This window comes from Panicum virgatum, chromosome 5K (genome assembly GCF_016808335.1).
Source record: "Panicum virgatum strain AP13 chromosome 5K, P.virgatum_v5, whole genome shotgun sequence".
In the NCBI taxonomy this organism is placed as follows: Eukaryota; Viridiplantae; Streptophyta; class Magnoliopsida; order Poales; family Poaceae; genus Panicum; species Panicum virgatum.
In genome coordinates this window covers 14844063-14864265 of record NC_053140.1, presented here as the reverse complement: position 1 = coordinate 14864265, position 20203 = coordinate 14844063, and the positions used below count along the sequence as shown (strand labels likewise).

General features: G+C 45.4%; 1 protein-coding gene and 1 long non-coding RNA gene across 5 annotated transcripts; both read left to right on the top strand.

Annotated features, from left to right (window-relative positions):
- Positions 1 to 771: 771 nt before the first annotated feature.
- On the top strand, positions 772 to 12533 carry LOC120706564 (protein ZINC INDUCED FACILITATOR-LIKE 1-like). 4 transcript variants are annotated; one of them, XM_039991245.1, is made up of 18 exons: positions 772 to 1040; positions 3365 to 3405; positions 3528 to 3588; positions 3710 to 3812; positions 3906 to 4008; positions 4083 to 4136; positions 4249 to 4311; positions 4547 to 4596; positions 4685 to 4760; positions 4961 to 5161; positions 5246 to 5333; positions 5485 to 5570; positions 6002 to 6109; positions 6447 to 6491; positions 6586 to 6674; positions 6791 to 6834; positions 6952 to 7048; positions 12285 to 12530. In XM_039991245.1, exons 1-18 carry the CDS (start codon positions 842 to 844, stop codon positions 12379 to 12381), a joined length of 1605 nt encoding a protein of 534 aa, XP_039847179.1. In that variant the 5' UTR covers positions 772 to 841; the 3' UTR covers positions 12382 to 12530. The 4 variants fall into 4 exon arrangements, with proteins under 4 accessions (XP_039847179.1, XP_039847181.1, XP_039847180.1 ...); XM_039991246.1 differs by lacking the exon at positions 772 to 1040 and adding an exon at positions 2087 to 2573 and having other exon boundaries at positions 12285 to 12533; XM_039991247.1 differs by lacking the exon at positions 12285 to 12530 and having other exon boundaries at positions 774 to 1040; positions 6952 to 7299.
- Positions 12534 to 13711: 1178 nt separating this feature from the next.
- On the top strand, positions 13712 to 15034 carry LOC120706563. The gene is made up of 2 exons (XR_005688352.1): positions 13712 to 14437; positions 14823 to 15034. It is a non-coding gene; the product is annotated as an uncharacterized LOC120706563 (long non-coding RNA).
- The last annotated feature ends 5169 nt before the right edge of the window (positions 15035 to 20203 follow it).

Here is a 20203-nt window from a genome sequence, read left to right as displayed (position 1 = left end):
AAGGTCATCCAGACAGCCAAATAAATTTGAATCTTTGAGTGGTTTCAAAGGTGGTTTTTATTTTATAAAATTATAAATATTCAAAAGTAAACTAAAAAATTCATAAGTAATTTTTTAAATAAAACATGAAACCGGTACTAGTAATTTTTCTTAAAAAGCAACATATCTATTAGCACTCTACTTACCGGTTGTTCGGATCTAATTTTTTCATATTCTTAGTATTATTTTCGTGTCTATTATTTTTAATAATCACGATTCAAATATAGCAACAACAGATGTGTTACATTTTTAAAAATAATTTATGCTATTTTCATATTTTTCTAGTTTAAAATGAATTAGTTTTGACTTTTTAGATCTAACTAGATTTTTTTAAAAAAATACAAATTGTCCAGTTTGGACGGTTGGATGATCCTCGGTATCTGAATTTTATTGTTGACGGTTAAAAATCAAACTTCTGTGATAGTTCGAGAGTGCAAATTGATATTTTTCTTGAAAATAATACCGATATACGGTGACTCTGTGTCGTGTTGTCGTGGCAGAGAGGAGTGGAATCGACGAGTCACGCGATCATATTTACCCTTCAACTAATCTTTTCCATCAATCCCTTCCCGCCGAATTAACTAAACTGTAACTCCCTTTTTGATCAGTCGTGTGAAGAAACGCACGCGAGGGCCTCTGTCCCGGCCGTTCACGCTTACCTCTGGAGATGTCGTCACTGTCGTACTAGGCGTCTCACGTGGTCTATAAGAACGGACGCACCCTCTTCGAACTGGCACCACTGCGTTAGCTAGTTTCTTCCGATCCTATCGAGTGGCACGCAGCTGCGAGGGAGGGTCGAGAAATGGCCGGCGGCGAGGAGGGCTCGCCAGCTGCGGCGGTGGCGCTGCTGTTGCCGCCGGCGCGGGAGGAGAGGAGCAGCAGCAGGAGGCGGCGGTGCCGCGAGGGGTGCCCCGGGTGCCGGCAGGAGGAGGCGAGCAAGGCGAGGGCCGGCGTCCCCTACCTCGACTTCTTCTACATCTGGGTCGTCTGCCTCGCCGCCGGTCAGTCCGGCCCGCCCGCTCACACTTCTCTCCCGGTTGTCGGGTTTCCTGGCGTTACGGTTTCTTCTTCTTCTCTTGGTTGTTCGGTAGGCACGCACGCCAGCGCCAGACGGAGCGCCACCCGGCCGCTGCGTCGAAAGCTTCCACGCGCACGCGCACCACCCCACCCGTGTACGTGTGCGTAGTAACGTGTTCGTGTCCTGTAGCACTCTCGCTCGAATCATCCAATGGCCTCCAGATACTAGTACCTTAGTTTATTCGCCTTGCAGCAACTGATGATCCTTTCTCGAATTTTTTACTCTTTTTAGGCAAAAAAATGGCCGGAGTTGTGCGTGTGTGTGTGAGAGAGCGAGAGAATAAGTTAATTTCTCTCCAACTGTTTATTTTTTTTTCTAAAAGGCAAATTAACGCCGAATGAATTTTCAGAGCTCCGAACGTATGAAAAGGTGCTAGTCTGAAGAAACGGCTGCAGGCAGCAATACTATGTACCGGAGCGCCTCCCAACGATTAAGGAAAGTAAACCAGGCATTAACCAGCAGGGCGAGAGAGAGAGAGCGAGAGAGCGAGAGAGAGAAATTACCACTCTACACTACTGTACGTAACGGTTAGTGGATCCAATGCATGCTATGCTAGTTAATTGCTACCGTAACCGTGTAACGGGATCGAGCTAGCGACCGGGGCCGTGGCCCCATCCGCTAGCTCCCCCTTCCTCCTCCATGCTCGCGGGCTTTCCGTTTCGAGGCCGTGGCCCCGGCGCAGCTGCGTGCTGCGGCCTGCGGGCACGTCGTTTCGGGGAGCCACGAAGCTTCGAGGAAGCTACGCGGTTCATCAGGGCGCGCTGGTGGCCGCCGGAGCGGCTCGTGACCCCGTACGGCTCTTGTGGTGCCCAGGTATCACATTTACACGTAAATTGGGGGGGGGGGGGGGGGGGGAAGCTCCAATGGGACCGCACTTTACGTGGATGGAGAGCGCAACTGACCTGATGGCTTTAGAGAGAGAGAGAGAGAGAGAGAGAGAGAGAGAGAGAGAGAGAGAGAGAGAGAGAGAGAGAGAGAGCAATGCATCGTCGTACCTGCACATGTACTGGCAGTGAAGACGCGCCGTTCCAAACGGGACAGAGACCCGGGCAACCCTTTGATCCCGCCTCCTAATTTTAGCCAAACCCAAGACAAAAACCCCGAAAACAAAGGAAGGAGCTCAGCTCCAGAGGCCAAGAATTCGAACTAGCGCATCGCACCAGCTCGTCGTCGCCCAAGGAGCATGTCCTGCCGCTTCCATGCGGCGGATCCACCGGGCAGCCACCACACGCACCTACCCCACCGACGTCCTCGTTCAGCTCCTGACCTTCGTCTGCTGCCCGGACGACCATGATGACCGGCAGCGGTGGCGCGCCGCTGCTCGTCGGCGACGGGGCGGCGGCGCCGGCGTGGCGCGAGCGCTGCCCCGGGTGCCGGCAGCAGAGGAGGGTGCAGGCCACTGACCGGATACCGTACGCGGCTTTCCTCTACATCTGGATCTCCTGCCTCTGCGCCGGTACGAATAGTATAGTGTCCATGCGTCACCGTCACAAACTGAAGAACAATGTAGATAGGCCATGGGAATCTGATTCGCAGAGACAAATAAATTCGGAGCGTTTTCTATTTTCCAAGAATACGCAGGAGGGCTTTGCATCTTCAAGACAGACAATTCAGAGTGTGACATTTAGAAAAGTAGACAGAGACAATTCATTTTGATACCAAAGCATCTGCACATAGGACTCATGTGTCGAGTCCTGCTGATAGTGTGACCTGTTCTTTGGCATTGCCTAAATAAGTGCTGGTGCTTATTCGTGGCATAGGTTATTGTTGTTTTGTTTAGGGGTTTTCTTGAGCAAGTTTAAGTGAAGAAAGTACTCCAGTTTGTCGGTGGTTGGTTGTCTTTCCTTCATTGGTGCTTACCAGTTGACATCCATGGATTGAGATTTCAGAATACCGGATGATACCAAATATCAGCGGGCAACATCACCAGAAGGATTCAGACATGCTTACTTCATTTACTTGCTACTAAGCATTCACTGTTTTTTTTGGCACCATGCAGGCATGTACCTCTGTAGTCAAAGCATGCTAGTAGAACTCTGAGCGTAATATTGATTGGCAAATTTATTGACATGAAACTATGAAAGTACCAACATGTTCATTTTGAACACTCTGCACGCGTGATGGACCTCATGTTTTTTTTATGTTAAAATGCATTTTTACAGGACGTCTTACACTGTCTGAAATATGTCTGTTTTTGTTACCATTTTTCTTTTCAATACCTAAACTCTTATATTTTTCCTTTTCCAGCTCTGCCAATCCAGTCATTGTTCCCGTATCTGTACTTCATGGTATGTGCAAATGTTTAAAATACAAGCTTTACATTCAGTAACATGCCGAACATTTGGAATATTCAATTAATTAAAATACAACCTCTATTAAATATTCATCCTAATTTGTTGCCATCCAACAGATCAGGGACTTGAAAATCGCAAAAGAAGAGCAAGACATTGGGTTCTATGCTGGTTTTGTTGGTGAGCAGTGTCTTCTGCCATTTTCACCAGTTAATTGAGTAAATTTTCGGTTATCTTAATTTGACTATGGTTTATTCAGTGCTCTTTATTGTGCTACTGATATATTTCATTTATCTTTTAGGGGCAACTTATTTCCTTGGAAGAACCATCAGTGCTGTGCCATGGGGCATGTTTGCTGATAAGTATGGAAGGAAGCCATGCATTGTGATTAGCATCCTCGCAGTGTAGGGAACATTATATTTAGGCCCATTGTGGGAGCATACTTCGCACTCAATTAAACAGGACTGAAGTAAAAGTTATTTTGATTCTCCTTTCAGGGTTGTGTTTAACACGCTTTTTGGCCTTAGCACAACTTACTGGATGGCAATTGTAACTAGGGGGTTACTTGGATTGCTCTGTGGCATACTGGGGCCAATCAAGGTATGGCTGGCCCAATGAGCTTACTGATATTTAGGTCCTACTATCTCATGGTTGCTCATGTCTGCATTTTATAGGCCTATGCTTCAGAAGTCTGCAGGAAAGAGCACCAAGCTCTAGGAATATCTCTTGTAAGAGTAGCCCCTTTTGTATTTTGTGTTCAACTTCTTCCTTGAGCAAAGTCTTCAGTTTGTAATGCTTATTTATACTTGGTGCTAACTTACGTCTAACATAATGTCCTAGGTTACATCGTCACGAGCGATCGCTCTTGTTATTGGACCTGCTATCGGAGGCTTTCTTGCACAGGTGAGGGTTGCCAGTTTGTGCCTGCATCATGTATCTCTTTATCAGAACTCATCCCTAATGCATTCGCAGAGGAACTTAAGAAAGCACAATAAAGTTAAGAAAGAGGGTATCTGGTATAAATATATCCTTAGGTTAATTTTACTGTATATATACAGAAGATTTGCATCTAATAGTGTAATAAAGAAAATTTTCAAAAATATATAACTAACATTATCTATCCTCTATGCTTTATTAGCCAGCAAAAAAGTACCCCAATCTTTTCTCTGAAGAGTCCATATTTGGGAGGTAAATGTTTTATCATCATACTATTACTATTATATGTTTTCTGTGGTTTTCAGTCTAGATAGACCTTTAAATTTGGACATATTTTCAGGTTTCCATACTTCCTTCCTTGCTTTGTCATATCAGTACTAGCAGCTGGATCTTGTATTGCATGCATTTGGCTTCCGGTATACCACCTCATCTCCCTTTTAATTTTTCTCTTGGAAATCCAATTAGCTATATCCTGTCAAGAAAATAAATGAAATATGTTTGGACCTATATGTCTCCATTCAGTGCAACCTTTTTTACTTGCTCCAAAAAAGCATTTATTTAGAAACTTTCTAAAGATCTCGAGAAGGTTCCTTAGAATTTTATCCTGTTTTCTCAGGAAACACTGCACTTTCATAATGATGACAAGGTAGAAGCTATTGATGAACTAGAGGCACAAGCTGGTGACTCCGACTTAGATGCTCAAAAGGCTAAAGAATCTAGAGGTGAATCAACAAAGAATCTGCTAAAGAATTGGCAATTGATGTCAGCAGTAATCCTGTACTGTATCTTTTCTCTGCATGACACAGCTTATCTTGAGGTAATGTTCACTTTTGGCCCTTGAAATGGGTTCTAATAACCTGCACATGGGGATGCTAATATGTTGTGTAAAAACTACATTCAGATATTTTCACTTTGGGCAGTTAGCAGCAGAAAATTTCAGGGCCTGAGTTTGACATCCCAGGATGTTGGAACTGTTCTGGCCGTCTCAGGTGTGTTTTGTTTTTCCAAGTTTTATGCCAATGATAACTGAATATGAGAAACACAATCAAATTACTATATAAATAGCACTCATATTTACCACTTCCTGTTAGCATTTTCATTGAATTATTTAGCTGACAACAATTTCATTTGTTTTTTTAGGTTTTGGTGTTCTTGTATATCAACTTGCAATTTATCCTTTCCTTGCCAAGTATTTTGGACCAATCAAGCCATTTCGTCCTGCGGCGGTATGCGACAAATGCATCTTCGTGTGGTTTGCTTCTGTACACTCTTGTAAAAAGAATTTTGAATCTTTAAAAATACTTTATAATATGTGGGGAAACAAACAGGTTTCAATTGGACAAAATGAATCAAATTAAAAAATATTAGATATAGATTTGAATAATAGGTAGTGGAGAATATCACTTGATTCTTTTTATGGAGACTGAAGAGGTGCTCCTTGCATAAATTTTTCTAAAAGAGGTGTACTGAAGCAAATTCCCAGCTTTATCAAGATACTTCTTCAGTTTACTTTATCATTGCCCATACTTAATTCATATGAGTTTCTGGTTTAATATGATTGTCATTTTTAGTGCAAATCTTCGTTTTTGAAATGGAAAGAATTATTCTTTTGAAACATATTTCTAGTACCAAATTCAAATGTACACTTGTTTCGTAGGTCTTATCCATACTTCTCCTTGCAACATATCCCTTCATGACTAACCTACATGGGCCGGAGCTCAAGATACTTATCAACATAGCATCGCTTTTGAAGAACATGTTTGCTGTAAGTCCAGTTTCTGCGAACATGTTTGCCGGACCTGTCCTTTTCTTTTTCCTTGTTTCTTTGGTTTCGAAACTCGTATGAACCATCTTTCCATCCTAATACAATGACGGCAGTGCATTTGATGGCTCGAGGAGAAGTTTCTATGGTTTCTTTTATCGCCATTGGCAACTAGAATAGGGAAACTTTGGTATCATCTGTGCTGATGTAAATGATCATTAATTTAGTGAATTCTCGGATAATGCACAATTATCTTCTTTTGGAAATATAAGTTGAGTCATTTCAGAAGGGATTATTTTTTGTTACAAATAAATTCTGATGTATCATCTGAACAAAACAGGCTACCATTACTATCGCGTGCAACATTCTGCAAAACACTGCAGTGGTACGTATCAGTTCAGTCTAATAACCTCATATATGACAATGCATTTGCTCATCATTTTTGCTAGACTCTCACTTCTCCGATGAAACATGCGCAGACACAAGAACAGAGAGGTGTTGCAAATGGCATCTCTGTTACTCTGATGTCAATGTTCAAAGCTGTCGCTCCAGCAGCAGCAGGGATTCTGTAAGTATTTTGTTTTGGTTCTATTTGTCTTTTGTGGGAAGAAATCAAATATTTTTCCACATAAAAATAATATCATGAATTAACATCGGTTAACTTGTTTTCTTGCCTTTTCATAGGTTTTCATGGGCTCAGAAACACATAAGCGGGCTGTTCTTACCAGGTAAAGGACATATACATGGCTCCTCCAATTTTGCCGTTTGCCTAATCTTATAATGATGACAGGAATCTAAATATAATAACTAAGTGCATATATTTGTTTCATTTACAAAAAGTGCAGGTGATCAGATCCTGTTCCTGATGCTAAACATGGTGTCCGTAATTGGTCTAGTTCTGACATTCAAGCCATTTTTGTCCCTGCCAAATGCGATGAGCATGTGAGTCGTTCGTAACCCTGTGTATATGAAGTTTGTTAGTTGTGAGTTACATTGGGTGCACTGTTAGATTACAGTCGTCGGTTTTGAACTGCAAGAGTTCATGTATTGTAATGGTTCATATTTTTCGCCTTATGTTTAGTTAAGTAATCAGATGCGAAGGGCTGTGAATTTTTGCATAGAAATTGAAGGACCGAATGCTTCATTGATATCATAAAATGGAAATGAGATACTGCTTGCCATCTTTTGTGCCATGATCCTAACTTGTCTTAGTTATACAGATGTTATATTTCAGATTAAATTGACTGCACTCTTATTGAAGGGAGTGAAGCACATATACCTTTATGATTGGTGTTCTTGCACCTAGCAATTGTAGTTTTTCCCTCGTTTCTTTTCCAACTTTAAGATAAGATTTTGCCCTTACTATTCACAAGTCAACCGATTTTAACGAGGGGCAAGTGCACAAAATATAGAGATCTGAACGATGTTTGGGAATTGTCCAACTCCTGAAATACCACCTTTCTATCAATAAGGTTTATGTATTGTGAATAGATGAGCACAAGGAATAACAGCACAGCGATAAAACTGAACCTTAATTGCAATCGGTAGGAACAAAAGCTACAAGTATTTTAGTAGACCAGATACCGTAAAAAATTTGAGAACAATAATCATGAGTATCACCTATTAATAGAACAACACAATTTTGCATTTGACTAAACAAATTTGCAACAATTTACAAAAAACTGAAAACACGCGCAACAGACCACAGACGTCAGATTGTAGGCCTCTAGATTCATGATATTTCTATTGGAAAAAAAGAGCTTCATGATGCTAACAATTTCTCCAGTTCTTTGTAGCATGTCACAAAGAACACTCGCAAAAGCTAACAATTTCTCCAGTTCTTTGTAGCATGTCACTCTTGCAAACCTTTCTTCATCTTATGGCCGGAAGCATTCTCAAGCGGGGACCCTGGCCTCTTTATCTGAAAGCGCCGCTGGAATAGTTGGGTTTGCCTGAAACTGACCATGAATAGCGGAAGCACTCGAGTTCCCGCCGAGCTCTCCCAGAAGATATGCCACGCAGGATCCGGTAAGGAATCTGTGCCCGTCTGGAACAGCGTGCTGCTGGGCTGGGATTGGGATAACCCTGCTGGGATGATCTCTCGCCAGCCCAGTGCGAGTGCGCAGAATAGGAGGTGCGTAGTAGATCTCCGATCATATCTCCCTCGGTAACAGAGCCAAAGCACTGCGAATAAAAAACAAATCAAACAATTGAAAAGAAGCACGCAATAATGATGATATAATTTGCAAATCAGGAACAGTGATCTGGAACATGCATTCGATCTAGAAAATTGAACAAGGGCAGAGTTAGAATAACTCACCTATGCCTTGGCTGTGCTGAGACATGCAAGCCTCGGCCGTGCGCCTGGTGAGCAGGGAGAAGAGACCAGTTTGTCCGCAGGCCGCCGCCGTCGGCCGCTGCCTCGACGTCCGCGGGCGCTGCGCCATACCATCCGAAAAGCCATTCCGCCCGAGATTTCATCCTCTCGAGGAATCCGAGGGTGCGCTCGACGGCAGCGCCGCACCGCGGTGATGGCGAAGAAGCCGCAGCAAGAGCCGTCGAACACCCGCCTCACGGCATCCTCGTCCATGCCCCCATACAGCGTGGGGAGAAGAGGAATCCATCGGTATCTACCCAATAGAGCGCGCACGTGTGCGTCGGCGCCCCCTTGTCGTCGAGGAGGACAACGGCCTTACGGAGGAAGTCCAGCAGCATCCTCCTGCCGCCTCCGGAACCCTTCAACTCGATGTCGACGATAGGCTTACCGGCGGCAAAGGCCTCTCTTACGAGAGGACAGGGGTTCTTGGCGTCGCCGAAGCCCTTCCCGAACCACTGCCGTGCCTTCCGGACGATCGAGGAGGCGGAGCCTCGTTCACGTGAGGGACAGAAAAGAACACACCCAAACCCTCCTACAGTCCTAGGGAAAGTGTGGAGCAGTTATGGAAGAGCTACACCAGCACACAACGGGGGATCGTGGAAGGAAGGTGGTAGGCCTTCCGGACGATCGAGGAGGCGGAGCCTCGTTCACGTGAGGGACCGAAAAGAACACACCCAAACCCTCCTACAGTCCTAGGGAAAGTGTGGAGCAGTTATGGAAGAGCTACACCAGCACACAACGGCCCTAGGAACAAACGTGAACAAACGCGCAAGCAAACACGAAGAAACAGTGCGAAACAGGCACGGTATATGAACACCGGTTAAACCGACGTGTGAAGAAAACCTTCACCGGTTCAACCGACGTCACAGAATGGCAGCAAAGAAGAAGCACTCACCAGTTAAACCGACGAAGTCAAAATACAAAGCACCGGTGCAGTTGTCCAGAGAGACGGCAAAACGGATCAAACTGAACACCGGTTGAACCGATGCTAAGAAACTTCTATACGCTGGTGCAACAAACCAAACACCAAAACCCTAACAGCCGAAAAACCAACTCACCGGTTGATCCGACGCAACATATCACAAGCGCCGGTTTAACCGGTGATAAGAAAAAGTCTGCCCGTGCCCAGAAACGAATTTTTCAGCCCACGACTTTTGACAAACTTGATGATCGAATGGCCAAATCAAGTCCAAATCTCACCAAATTTTGTAGGCATGATCACAAAGGACTTGTGAACATGTCCACGGAAGAAATCGATGAATCACTCCATGGTTTGGGAGGAATCGAGGAATTCTCGAGCAAAAACGGGGTTTTCTCAAGAATGCAAAAACGTCGTTTCGAAGGGACTCGTGATTCCGCGGGTTTTAGCACTAGGCTAGATGGATTAGAATCACTTCAAAGAGTCACGTGATCATCAAGAAACAACCCCTCATCTCGTGCACAAGAATCGACACGGGAAAATCGAATTTCAACCAAACAAGGCACAAGATGTATGAAATTAACACGAATTCAAAAGCCTCGAGGGCACAAGGAGGAGAGGGCCTCATTTCCCGATCAATTTCATACAAGAGTCTCAAAGATTCATATCCCTAAAATCCTAATCCTAGAGAAGAAGAAAGGAAGAGGGAGGAGAAGGAGGAGACGCCTGGGAGAGAGGGGGGCTGCTGCTTCTGGACGTCAGGCTGAGAGGGAGAGCCAGAGAGAGGGAGGGCTGCCCGCTCCCTAAATATCTCCCACTAACTCTAAACGCGAAAGGACTAAACTACCCCTAGAGCTGAAATTAAATTAGAAGGCTCGTATGAGCAAAACCAGAAAAGATACAAGGACTCATCCGACGGCCGATGGTCTTTCTTCGAATCGAAGTCTTCTCCACGATACCGCCGCGTAGATGAAGATCCGGTCCGCGGTTTTGGAGGATCCGCGAAACCCGGGTAGGTGGCCGGTTTTGAGAAAAACCGTCAAAACTCCACGGCAGCTCTCTGTCGATACTTGACGCCCGTCTACCTGCAATCAAAAACTAAGCACACAATCACACCGCACGGTTGACAATTCACTCGTCACAGCCAGAAGTGACTACTGCTCATTCCTCACCATGTCGCCGAAGCACGAGCAGGAGAGGCTTCTTGGACCAGCCGAGCCGGGGATTCTGTTTCTTGCGCTGAGGAAGGGAGGGGAGGCAGACGGGAACGGGAGGGAGGGGAGAAGAGGCGCGAGGAGGAATTTGACTGATGGGAGAGGGAGGAGGCTCGGGGAGGGAGCAGGAGGACTAGGCCGCCAGCGAACAGAGGCGGTTTGCATAATTGCATCAAATGCTCCATCGAATTTTGTCAAATCGGGATGTCTCGAAGGCGTGGTAGGCTCGGGGGAGGGTGACGCACTACGCCCCTAAGTATCACCGATACGCGATACGCCGATACGGGTACGGGTACGGCGATACGGCGATTTTCAAAAAATAAGGATACGCCGATACGGCAAGTATATATATTTTTAAAAATATAAATTGCCAAATAATTCGTAAGAACGAAATAGATAATAAATATTACATTTCCAAAGAGCCAACATACGTAGTAAATGTTCAAGTTCAACCAAATATAGCTAAATGATTAGTTCAACCTGGATGGGCCTACGTTGATGGGCTCCTGATGCTCTTTCAAATGAGGTGTTATTGGCCCAAAAGTATCGGACGGAGTATCGGGAAGTATCGGACGGAGTATCGGGAATTAAATCTTTTATTTTTAAATCATAATTTTTCGATACTTCCCGATACGCGTATCGGGCCGTATCGGGCCGTATCGCCGTATCGGGCCGTATCGGATACGGGTACGGCATCCATTTTGAAGTATCGGTGATTCATAGCTACGCCCTCTCCGTGCTCGATTGCTTCCTCCCTGTTGCGCCGGCCCTCGTTGATCGCGCCGTCGCGCTGCGGGAGCGGGACAGCACGCGCTTCGCAACGATGACGGCTGAGGAGGCCCTGCCAAAGAGGGCCGCCGCCATCTGCCACCGCTGCGCTCGTCGTCTCGGCTGCCCGCGCCACCGTGCGCTCCCTGCCCTGCACTCTCCGTGTCCGTGACAGCGGCCCCTGGTAATTCTTGCTTTCTTACTACAAAAAACGATTTGTGTGTTTGACCGTGTAGACCTCAAGGTATGCTTCAACGAATATTCGTGATTTTGAACAGGAAGGTGAACATTGGAAGCTCCTGTTTTTAATGAAGCCAATAAAGATTTATTTTAAAGAGCATCTGCATGTTTAGAGGTGAATAATCAGCCCTATATAGCTTCTTTAAATTCTCAAAATTTACTTTAAAGAAGATCAACTGCTCGTGGGACAAATTAGACAGTCCTGGTGGTATGAGGTACGAGTTTCAGATGATTTTGATGTTGTTTAAGAGTGTACTGCATTTGTTTCTTATGTGAACTTCCTGAAGAAACCATTATTAACATTTTGGATTCAGAAAATAGATGAATTAGTCCTAAAAGTTCAAATCAAATTATGGAACTAAAAGTGTACATAACACCTGTTATTTTCCCAAACATATGCAGAATGGAGACCTTGCAAGTTCAATAATAGAACTCGAGTTCAATAATGAACTTGTGTATGACATTGCAAATTTTAAAACTGCCCCCGTTTTTGTTCTTGGTGTTCTTGGTGAGACAGAGGGAGAGGGAGAGGGAGGGAGGGAGGACTGACTGAGTGACTGTCTACTTTAGGAGTTGTGAAGTGTGGGTAGTTGCTGGTTTAAGGCGAACCCACAGGGTTTCTTCCAATGCGACTAAATCAGGAACTTTGCATCGGTGCAGGAACTCTGCTAATTTGGCATGGTCGTGGAACACTCTGTACGCTGTCCTCTGTCCTCAGCAAATTGCTCATGACCAATGCTTGGATGGAGCTTTTTGAGAAGATAGCGTGAGAGTCCTGATTTGTGGATGCAGAATTAAGGTTTTCTAGGAAGAGGAAGTGCTTCTCGATCGAATCATAGAACATATCGAATCACAGGTTCTCCGGGGTTTCACCCAGCGGCCTGGTGTGGACTACGATGAGACTTTCAGTCCAGTGGTGAAGCCCGCTATGGTGTGCACGGTCCTCTCGCTCGCACTCTCTCGCTCCTGGCCTGTGCACCAGCTGGATGCGAAGAATGCGTTTCTTCACGGCACTCTGTCAGAGACTGTCTACTGTTCTCAGCCAGCGGGATTTGTGGACTCGAGTCACCCGGATATGGTCTGCCAGCTCAACAAGTCCCTCTATAGTTTGAAGCAGGCTCCTCGGGCCTGGTACTCTCGGTTCGCCACGTTCTTACTGACTTTGGGGTTCACCGAGGCCAAGGCTGACACTTCTCTGTTCATCTACCGCCGTGGGGATGAGACTGCCTACCTGCTGCTCTATGTTGATGATATTGTGCTCACCGCCTCCAGTCAGCAGTTGCTTGAGCGCGTCATCTCCTCTCTGCAGCGGGGAGTTTGCTATGAAGGATCTTGGTCAGCTCCACCACTTCTTGGGCGTTACTGTTGAGACTCGCCCGTCTGGCCTGTTCCTTCACCAGCGGCAGTATGCACTTGACATTTTGGAGCGGGCTGGAATGACTGATTGCAAGCTATGCTCCACTCCTGTCGATACTCAGGCGAAGCTGTCTGCTGATCTGGGTGATCTCGTGGCTGATACTACTGTCTACCGGAGCCTCGCCAGTGCCTTGCAGTACCTGACCTTCACCCAGCCGGATCTCACCTATGCCGTTCAATAGGTCTGTCTTCACATGCATGATCTCTGTGAGTCTCACCTTGCTGCACTGAAGCGTCTCCTCCGCTACGTCCGTGGCACTGTTGGCTTCGGCTTGGTTCTTCACCGCTCTCCCACCTCTGAGCTGGTGGTTTACACCGACGCTGACTGGGCTGACTGCCCGGACACTCGCCGCTCCACTTCTGGCTACGCCGTCTTCCTGGGCGGCAACCTTGTCTCCTGGTCGTCCAAGCGGCAGCCGGTTGTCTCCCGCTCCAGTGCCGAGGCGGAGTGCCGGGTTGTCGCTAACGGCGTGGCGGAGGCGTCCTGGCTACGACAGCTCTTGGTGGAGCTCCACAGCCCACTCGCCAAGAGCACGCTTGTCTACTGCGACAACGTCAGCGCCGTGTATCTCTCCACCAACCCCGTTCAGCATCAGCGGATGAAGCACGTGGAGATCGACCTACACTTCGTGCGCGACAGGGTCGCCATCGGCGATGTTCGGATTCTCCATGTCCCGACCACCTCCCAGTTTGCCGACATCTTCACCAAGGGACTACCCTCCTCGACCTTCTTGGAGTTTCGCTCCAACCTCAACGTAGCAGGTGGCTAGTTGTGGATGCGCGGGGGGTGGGGGTATTTGACCTTTGTACTTTCTTCTTGTGTAGTCTTGAACACCGCTGCGATGGTAGTTCAGACTGCAGGGGATGTTGGCTTTCTTGTTGTCCAGTCTTGAACACCGCTGCGCCGGTAGTTCAGACTGGGGGGGTGCTGGTGTATATTGAGCCCATGTATAGAGGCCCATCTAGATGCTCATGTATAGAAACTATATATCCCACCCTTCTATGGTTTGGATGTATAGATCCGATTATTCTCTCCTACAGATATATGTATATACCTACATTAGGTTCAGGCTACTAATTCATACCTACAATTCTACTACTGTTTTGTTTACTACAGATATATGTATATACCTACATTAGGTTCAGGCTACTAATTCATACCTACATTAACGAGCCACGATGCCATTCAGATCCATCAGGCGACACATTGCAGGTCCTTTAGTTTTAATTTACTACTGTTTTGTCTCCTTTTAATTTTGTAGCCTGCACATGTTCTAACACTTTTTTCAGATGGGCTGCGAATGTGGTATGCTGGAACAGCAGCACCAGCAGATCCTTATGAAATCCAGAGTCGGGTGCGATTAAATTTTACTAGCATAGGCAGATCTAGGAGCATGGTTAGATCTTGATTAACTCTAGAGTTAGGAGTTGCATAATTGGTTAGATATGATTCATCAAATGTAATCTGTACTTCAATTGCATTTGGGATATTTTGAACTTACCCAAATCAGTTACCACAAAGCACTGAATGCAGCTAATATGCTCTTGGTATTTTAAGTTTGCAACTTGATAGTAGTTGTCTTGTTATTTTCTTTCAAGCCTGCAACTAGATTACTTCTGTTATTTTCTTTGTAGCTTTGTTTCTGCGATTAAACCACCTGTTGAACTCGTTACAAATTTATGTTGGTGCAGTCCAGTTTGAGATTCAGAATACTAATCCTCATTTTGCTGCATACCGTTTAATGTATCTTTGATTAAAGTGTTTCTTTCTTGAATTTGCAGGGTAATCGAGGAATTGGTGTAGCAGCTTTAGTATTAAAGTGCTCCTTTTCAATAGACATATCCATATTGTAACACCAATTGAATTATTGTTGCTGAGCAGCTTGGCGTCGAATTTGTACATACTATATATGATGAGCTCTGGTTGACATCTGGGCTTCAGTTGTTGATGTGTTTGATTGAAATTTATGTGATTGTGAACCATTTAAATTAAATTTGAGCACATTATTCTGAAAATGTATTTCCCAGTCAATGAATAAGAACATTAGAAGAAAAAACAATAATTTGTCAGCTACAGCTGATATGAAATATAAATTTTCTATCGGTTTCAAATCTATTTTCATTGTTGGTGCGAATAATTTCCCTGTGGGTTTTTGTCGACAGGAAAAGAATGGTCAGGTCTGGTTACTTGGAATTTTCCTGTGGGTTTCTGTCGACAGGAAAAGAATGGACATACTGTATCTGGTTGCTTGGAATTTTCCTGAAGGAAGCCCACCGACGGGGAAATTTCACAAACCATTAGGGATAAAAAAACTGATGGGCAAATTGATATTTCCCTGTCGCTTTATCCCTGGTAGTTATTCCCTGTTGCTTTATCCCTGCAGTTATTCTCTGTCGGTGTACGCATAGGGAAATTATTTTTTCATTTTCCTGTTGGTGTTTTGTAATTCCCTGTGGGTAGTGCACTCCTCTCAAGGAAATTCAGGGTTCCAATAGTGCACGGGCGTTGTCTTGCACGACCGCAGGCGCGAAGGCGAGTGCCGGGGCTGGGCATCGCAGGCTGCGGCGGCGCGATGGGGAGCGAGGGGGAGGCAAGTGCCGGGGCTAGGCATCACGGGCTGCGGGGGAGCGAGGGGGCGGCACGGGCTGTGGCGGCGTGAGGGGGAGCGAGGAGGCGGTGGGTCAGGGGAGGGGCTTACGAAACGAAGGGCAGGTGATTGGGAGGACGAAATGAAAGTCTTACTTAGCCTCTTTTAATAGTATTGGGCAATTATTATGCCCGTATGTTGCTACGGATAAAGTTAATATAAGTATCGATATGTATTAGTGCCAGTATGTTAATTTGTAGAAATCTACGTGATCGAGTTGTGGATGGAGGGGGTTGACCTGACTCGCATATGAGATGGACTAAGACCCACCTGTCAATAACACAAACAAGAACAAACCAACATACCAAATCAAAAATTTTGGTGAGAGATAGAGATAGAGATATAGGTAGAAGAGATAGAGATATATGGATTGGTTTGCAACGTGGAGTCGGACTCGGACCTCCGTACGTCGGTCAGGTTCCTCGGTAGGACTCGGACTCAGTAGGTCGATCATGTTGTGGTTTCGTGCGACCTGGCTATAAAATATAAATGTGGGGGAAGGGAAGGGAGCATCCAGGAGGGTTGCAATCGAGCTGATCAATCGACAACTCGATCCGATCCATCTCGTCGACAGAGACCAAATTAGCCGTGCCCTACCTCTTCCCAGATCGGATCCACCGTCTATGGAAGCACTAGTAGCAGATCAGATCAAGGCATGGAGATGGCGATAGACGAGGAACTGGACCACTTCGCCGAGGCCTGCATGGTGATGCTGCCGGAGCTACCCACCGTCTCCGTCTCTATGGAGGTGGACGCTGCGGCGGCCGACTTGTCCATTGGCGATCAACAGCAACAACAAGACGGCGAAGAATTCGTAGCGTTCTGTGACTGTGAGAAGCTCATCGGCGGCGGCGGGCTGGATCCTATCGACGGTTCACCACCCCGCCTCCTGCACCACGACGACCATGGCCCCATGACCCACAACAGGCGCTGCCGCGGGGCATCGTCGAGCCCCGGCCAGAGGAGGACTTGCACGAGCACGAGCACGATCTCGACGACTACGACTTGTTATTCCTGGCCGCAATGGAAGAGGCCGGTGTAGAGGTCTGTGACGACGACGTGCGTTCTGACGATCAGCAACAGCAAGACGGAGAAGAGGAATTCTTTGCGATCTGGGAGGAGATGTTTTCCAACTACGATGCCGCCGAGGTGCCTGACGACGAGCCATCACTCGAGCTCACTCTATGCACCCCCGCTCCAAAGCGCTGAGGACATGAATTCAGTGATGGAGACGCCCAAGACAACTTTGTGTTTGTTGATGGATTTCGGCTCTCGTGCGGAAGATATATTGCCTGTGTTCTTCCTGATGAAGTTCACCGTTGCTTTAAAACTGTTCAAATTTCATTTGTTGGATGTTTCCTATTAAAATGCCTCATTTTTTATTCAATGGGAACTAGCTAGTTGTAAGCATAAGTACCATCAATATGTACCTTTTTTTATCATTTACTATAAGCCTTTTTCTCTTCTGAATCTCAGGCTTTTCACTTCTGAATCTCAATTAACAAGTCCGGATTCTATTCTAGTTTAGTAATTGGATTGGATAGTTATCTTCGTAGTTCAGTCGTTTTCGAAGTATAAATTTTATTATGAGCGAATTATGCTGTATTGTTTGAACGGACCATGCTACACCACACTGGTACACATCAATACATCTGGTCTAATCATATATTGCTAGATTCTGATTTCTCTTCTGCAACATGAGTGGACAGATGACATTGGTACTATATGCTAGCCCATTTAGGTACGTGATATTTTTTTCGCATCGTGCTAACAATTATTGCACATGAGAAGCACCATCCCTTGCCAAGAAGAAGAGAAGATAATCTGCAAAATAAATTAAATTGGCACATATATTTCTTTATGGCTTCCCAGTAACATCGCCATATATTGGATCATTTTCCCCATGTCAATTTCATTTTATTTTTGAAGGTTCTGGTGTTTTGGTAAATGAACTAGCAATTTTATCTTTTCCTTCGCAAGTATTTTGGACAAATTAAGTCATTCTGATCTGTGATGGTGTGTAACAATTGTGGGGTTTGCTTCAGATACTTGTACTATGTAGGAAAACATATGCAGGCTCAAGAACAGAGCGGTGTTGCTAATGACATTTCTGTTACTCTGATGTCAATAAACGAAATTGCAGCGGCAGGAGAATTCTGTGAGTACCTTTGTTTTTGTATGGACAGAACTCTACTGATTTCATGAAATGCACTTACGAGGGAAAGAAAGCTATTTCAGATTTTCATGGGCTCACAAGCACATATTTTGGTTCTCCAAGTTTGTCATCTGCATTACTGCTGATGGCTTTGCCTTTGCCTTAGGATGCTCAGTAAGCTAAATACAATAGCTTGGTGCATGTAATTGTTTCATTTATATAAAAAATGCAGGTGATCAGATTCTGTTCCTAAAGCTAAATATGGTGTCAGTAATTGGTTTAGTCCTGACGTTCAAACAATTCCCCCCGGCACCTGCGACAGACTCTGCAAGCGTGTAGAACTGATGCTCAGCTCGGGGGATGCAGACTGCCGAGATGCGACATAGAGCTATGTGAAACATGGGACTTCGTTTTTGCGTCAGCGATGTAAACTGTATGCTAAACTGTAAAAACTCTTTGATAATCAACAGGGCGGCATGGGCCATAGGCTACTGAATGAAATCTCAGATGGGGGATTCTATCCGCTTCAGTTGACCTGTCAAAAAACTTACACCTTGCTGAATGCAGTGAGGGGTTCCTAACTTTAAATTTCTTACTTGTGAATGAAGTCAGGGGCACTGTCAGATTACATTCGTGGGTTCTGAATTGCAAGAGTTTGTGTGTATTGTATTGGTTCATCCTTCATACTTTATGCTTAGTGTTCAGTTAAGCAATCAGATGCAAAAGGATTCTCTGAACATTTTGTGTAGACCACTATTCTTTTGATATCATAAAATGGAAATGAAATCATGCTTGTCAATTTTTTTTGTTTACCATGACCCTTACTAGAAGAGTTATATCTATGCGTCCAATTAAAATTGGCTCCGTTCTTTACAGAATGGCAACAATTAGTAAGCTTGTTAACCTTTTATAATGAGCGTTTTTTTTTTTGGCAAAATGTCGAGATCCGAACTATGTTCTTAAAAGCGCTGTGGGCGATCTAGCACCACTCGGATGGAAACAGCAAACACCCATGGCATCCAAGTTCAGGATTTGTTCAACTCGTGTACTTCAGGATTTGTTCTTTAAGGCTTCGTGTAGCCAGCCATGGTTGTGGTGGTCCGCGGCAACATCGTTGGGGGAGAAGCAGGGGCGGTAAGGGCACGCTGGGCAGCGGCGGGCGGTAAATTCGACGATGGTGCGGAAGCGGAGGAGGGTGGTGCACGGCGACGAGACGAGCATGCATGACGACAAGAAGCGATGGCTCAGCGGCGGAAGCTGAGGGACGCCGGACGCCGAGGCGGAGAAGATCTCCTTCCGAGTCGTGCTAAGCTAAATCTGAGTCAATCCATTTCTTTTTCTTGAGAAAAAAAAAAGAGGAATCTGCCTGCAACCGTCGGACGTCGGATCCCTGGCCCTGTTTGCATACTCTAATTTGGTTAGAAGTGATCAAGTTAGAATTAGTTTTTAGTTCCAGACTAACTCTGAACTAATTTTAACTAAAGTGGTATTTGGATACAAGAGTTAGAGTTAGATTGAATACACTTTTTAAATTATTTGCACATTTAAATATTCTTTCTAGCTTGATCTCGTGTGGTCAGCTCTTGTGTGGCCTCCTTCTGCTCACAAATTTGTCATCTCTCCCCGCCGGACCTCGCAAACTCCTCCACATCATCCTCCAATTTGTCATCAGCATTGTCCAAGTGATGAGAAGTAGGCCCGATCTTCCGAGAGATAAGGGTACGTTCGATTGGTGGAGATCTCGACGTTGACGATCCAGCTTCCAATCAGTAAGATTTGAACACTGCAACCGCTACACCACTGCTCCATTGGTTATCAACCAACCACAACTTGATTGACCTCGCCAAGAAGGCTTTTCCTGCAAGCTAATCGAAGAACACAAGCAAAAAAGGGTAAACACACAATCTAATAATTGCAAGTATGAATGAAACGAATCACAAGAGGGGTTCAAGAAGTCGATTCCAAAAGACTAATCGACACAGTAAAAGAGATCAAGAACGGGGTCCTGGATCAATGTATAAGGACTTGTCGCCACAGATACAACGATGCAATGTCTGTTTCTCGAAGAAAATCACAAGACTAAACAAAACCCTCTCATTCTAGACGGCGGCTACTGAGTTTATACCCAAAGGGACGTCCTAGGGTTGCTGATGGTGGCCAAGGGTGCGTCCACCACTTGGGCCACTTGGCCTGACACGATAAATGAGGCAACAGCCCCAAAGACGGCGGCGCAGCACCCTGGCAGATTCTGGACGTCATATTGTTTCGACGATTCCCGCTGACTACTAACGAATTTGGACCTGAAACTGGTGCCATTGGAAGATCCTTGAAATTATCTTTCCAACCATATATAGAACGTC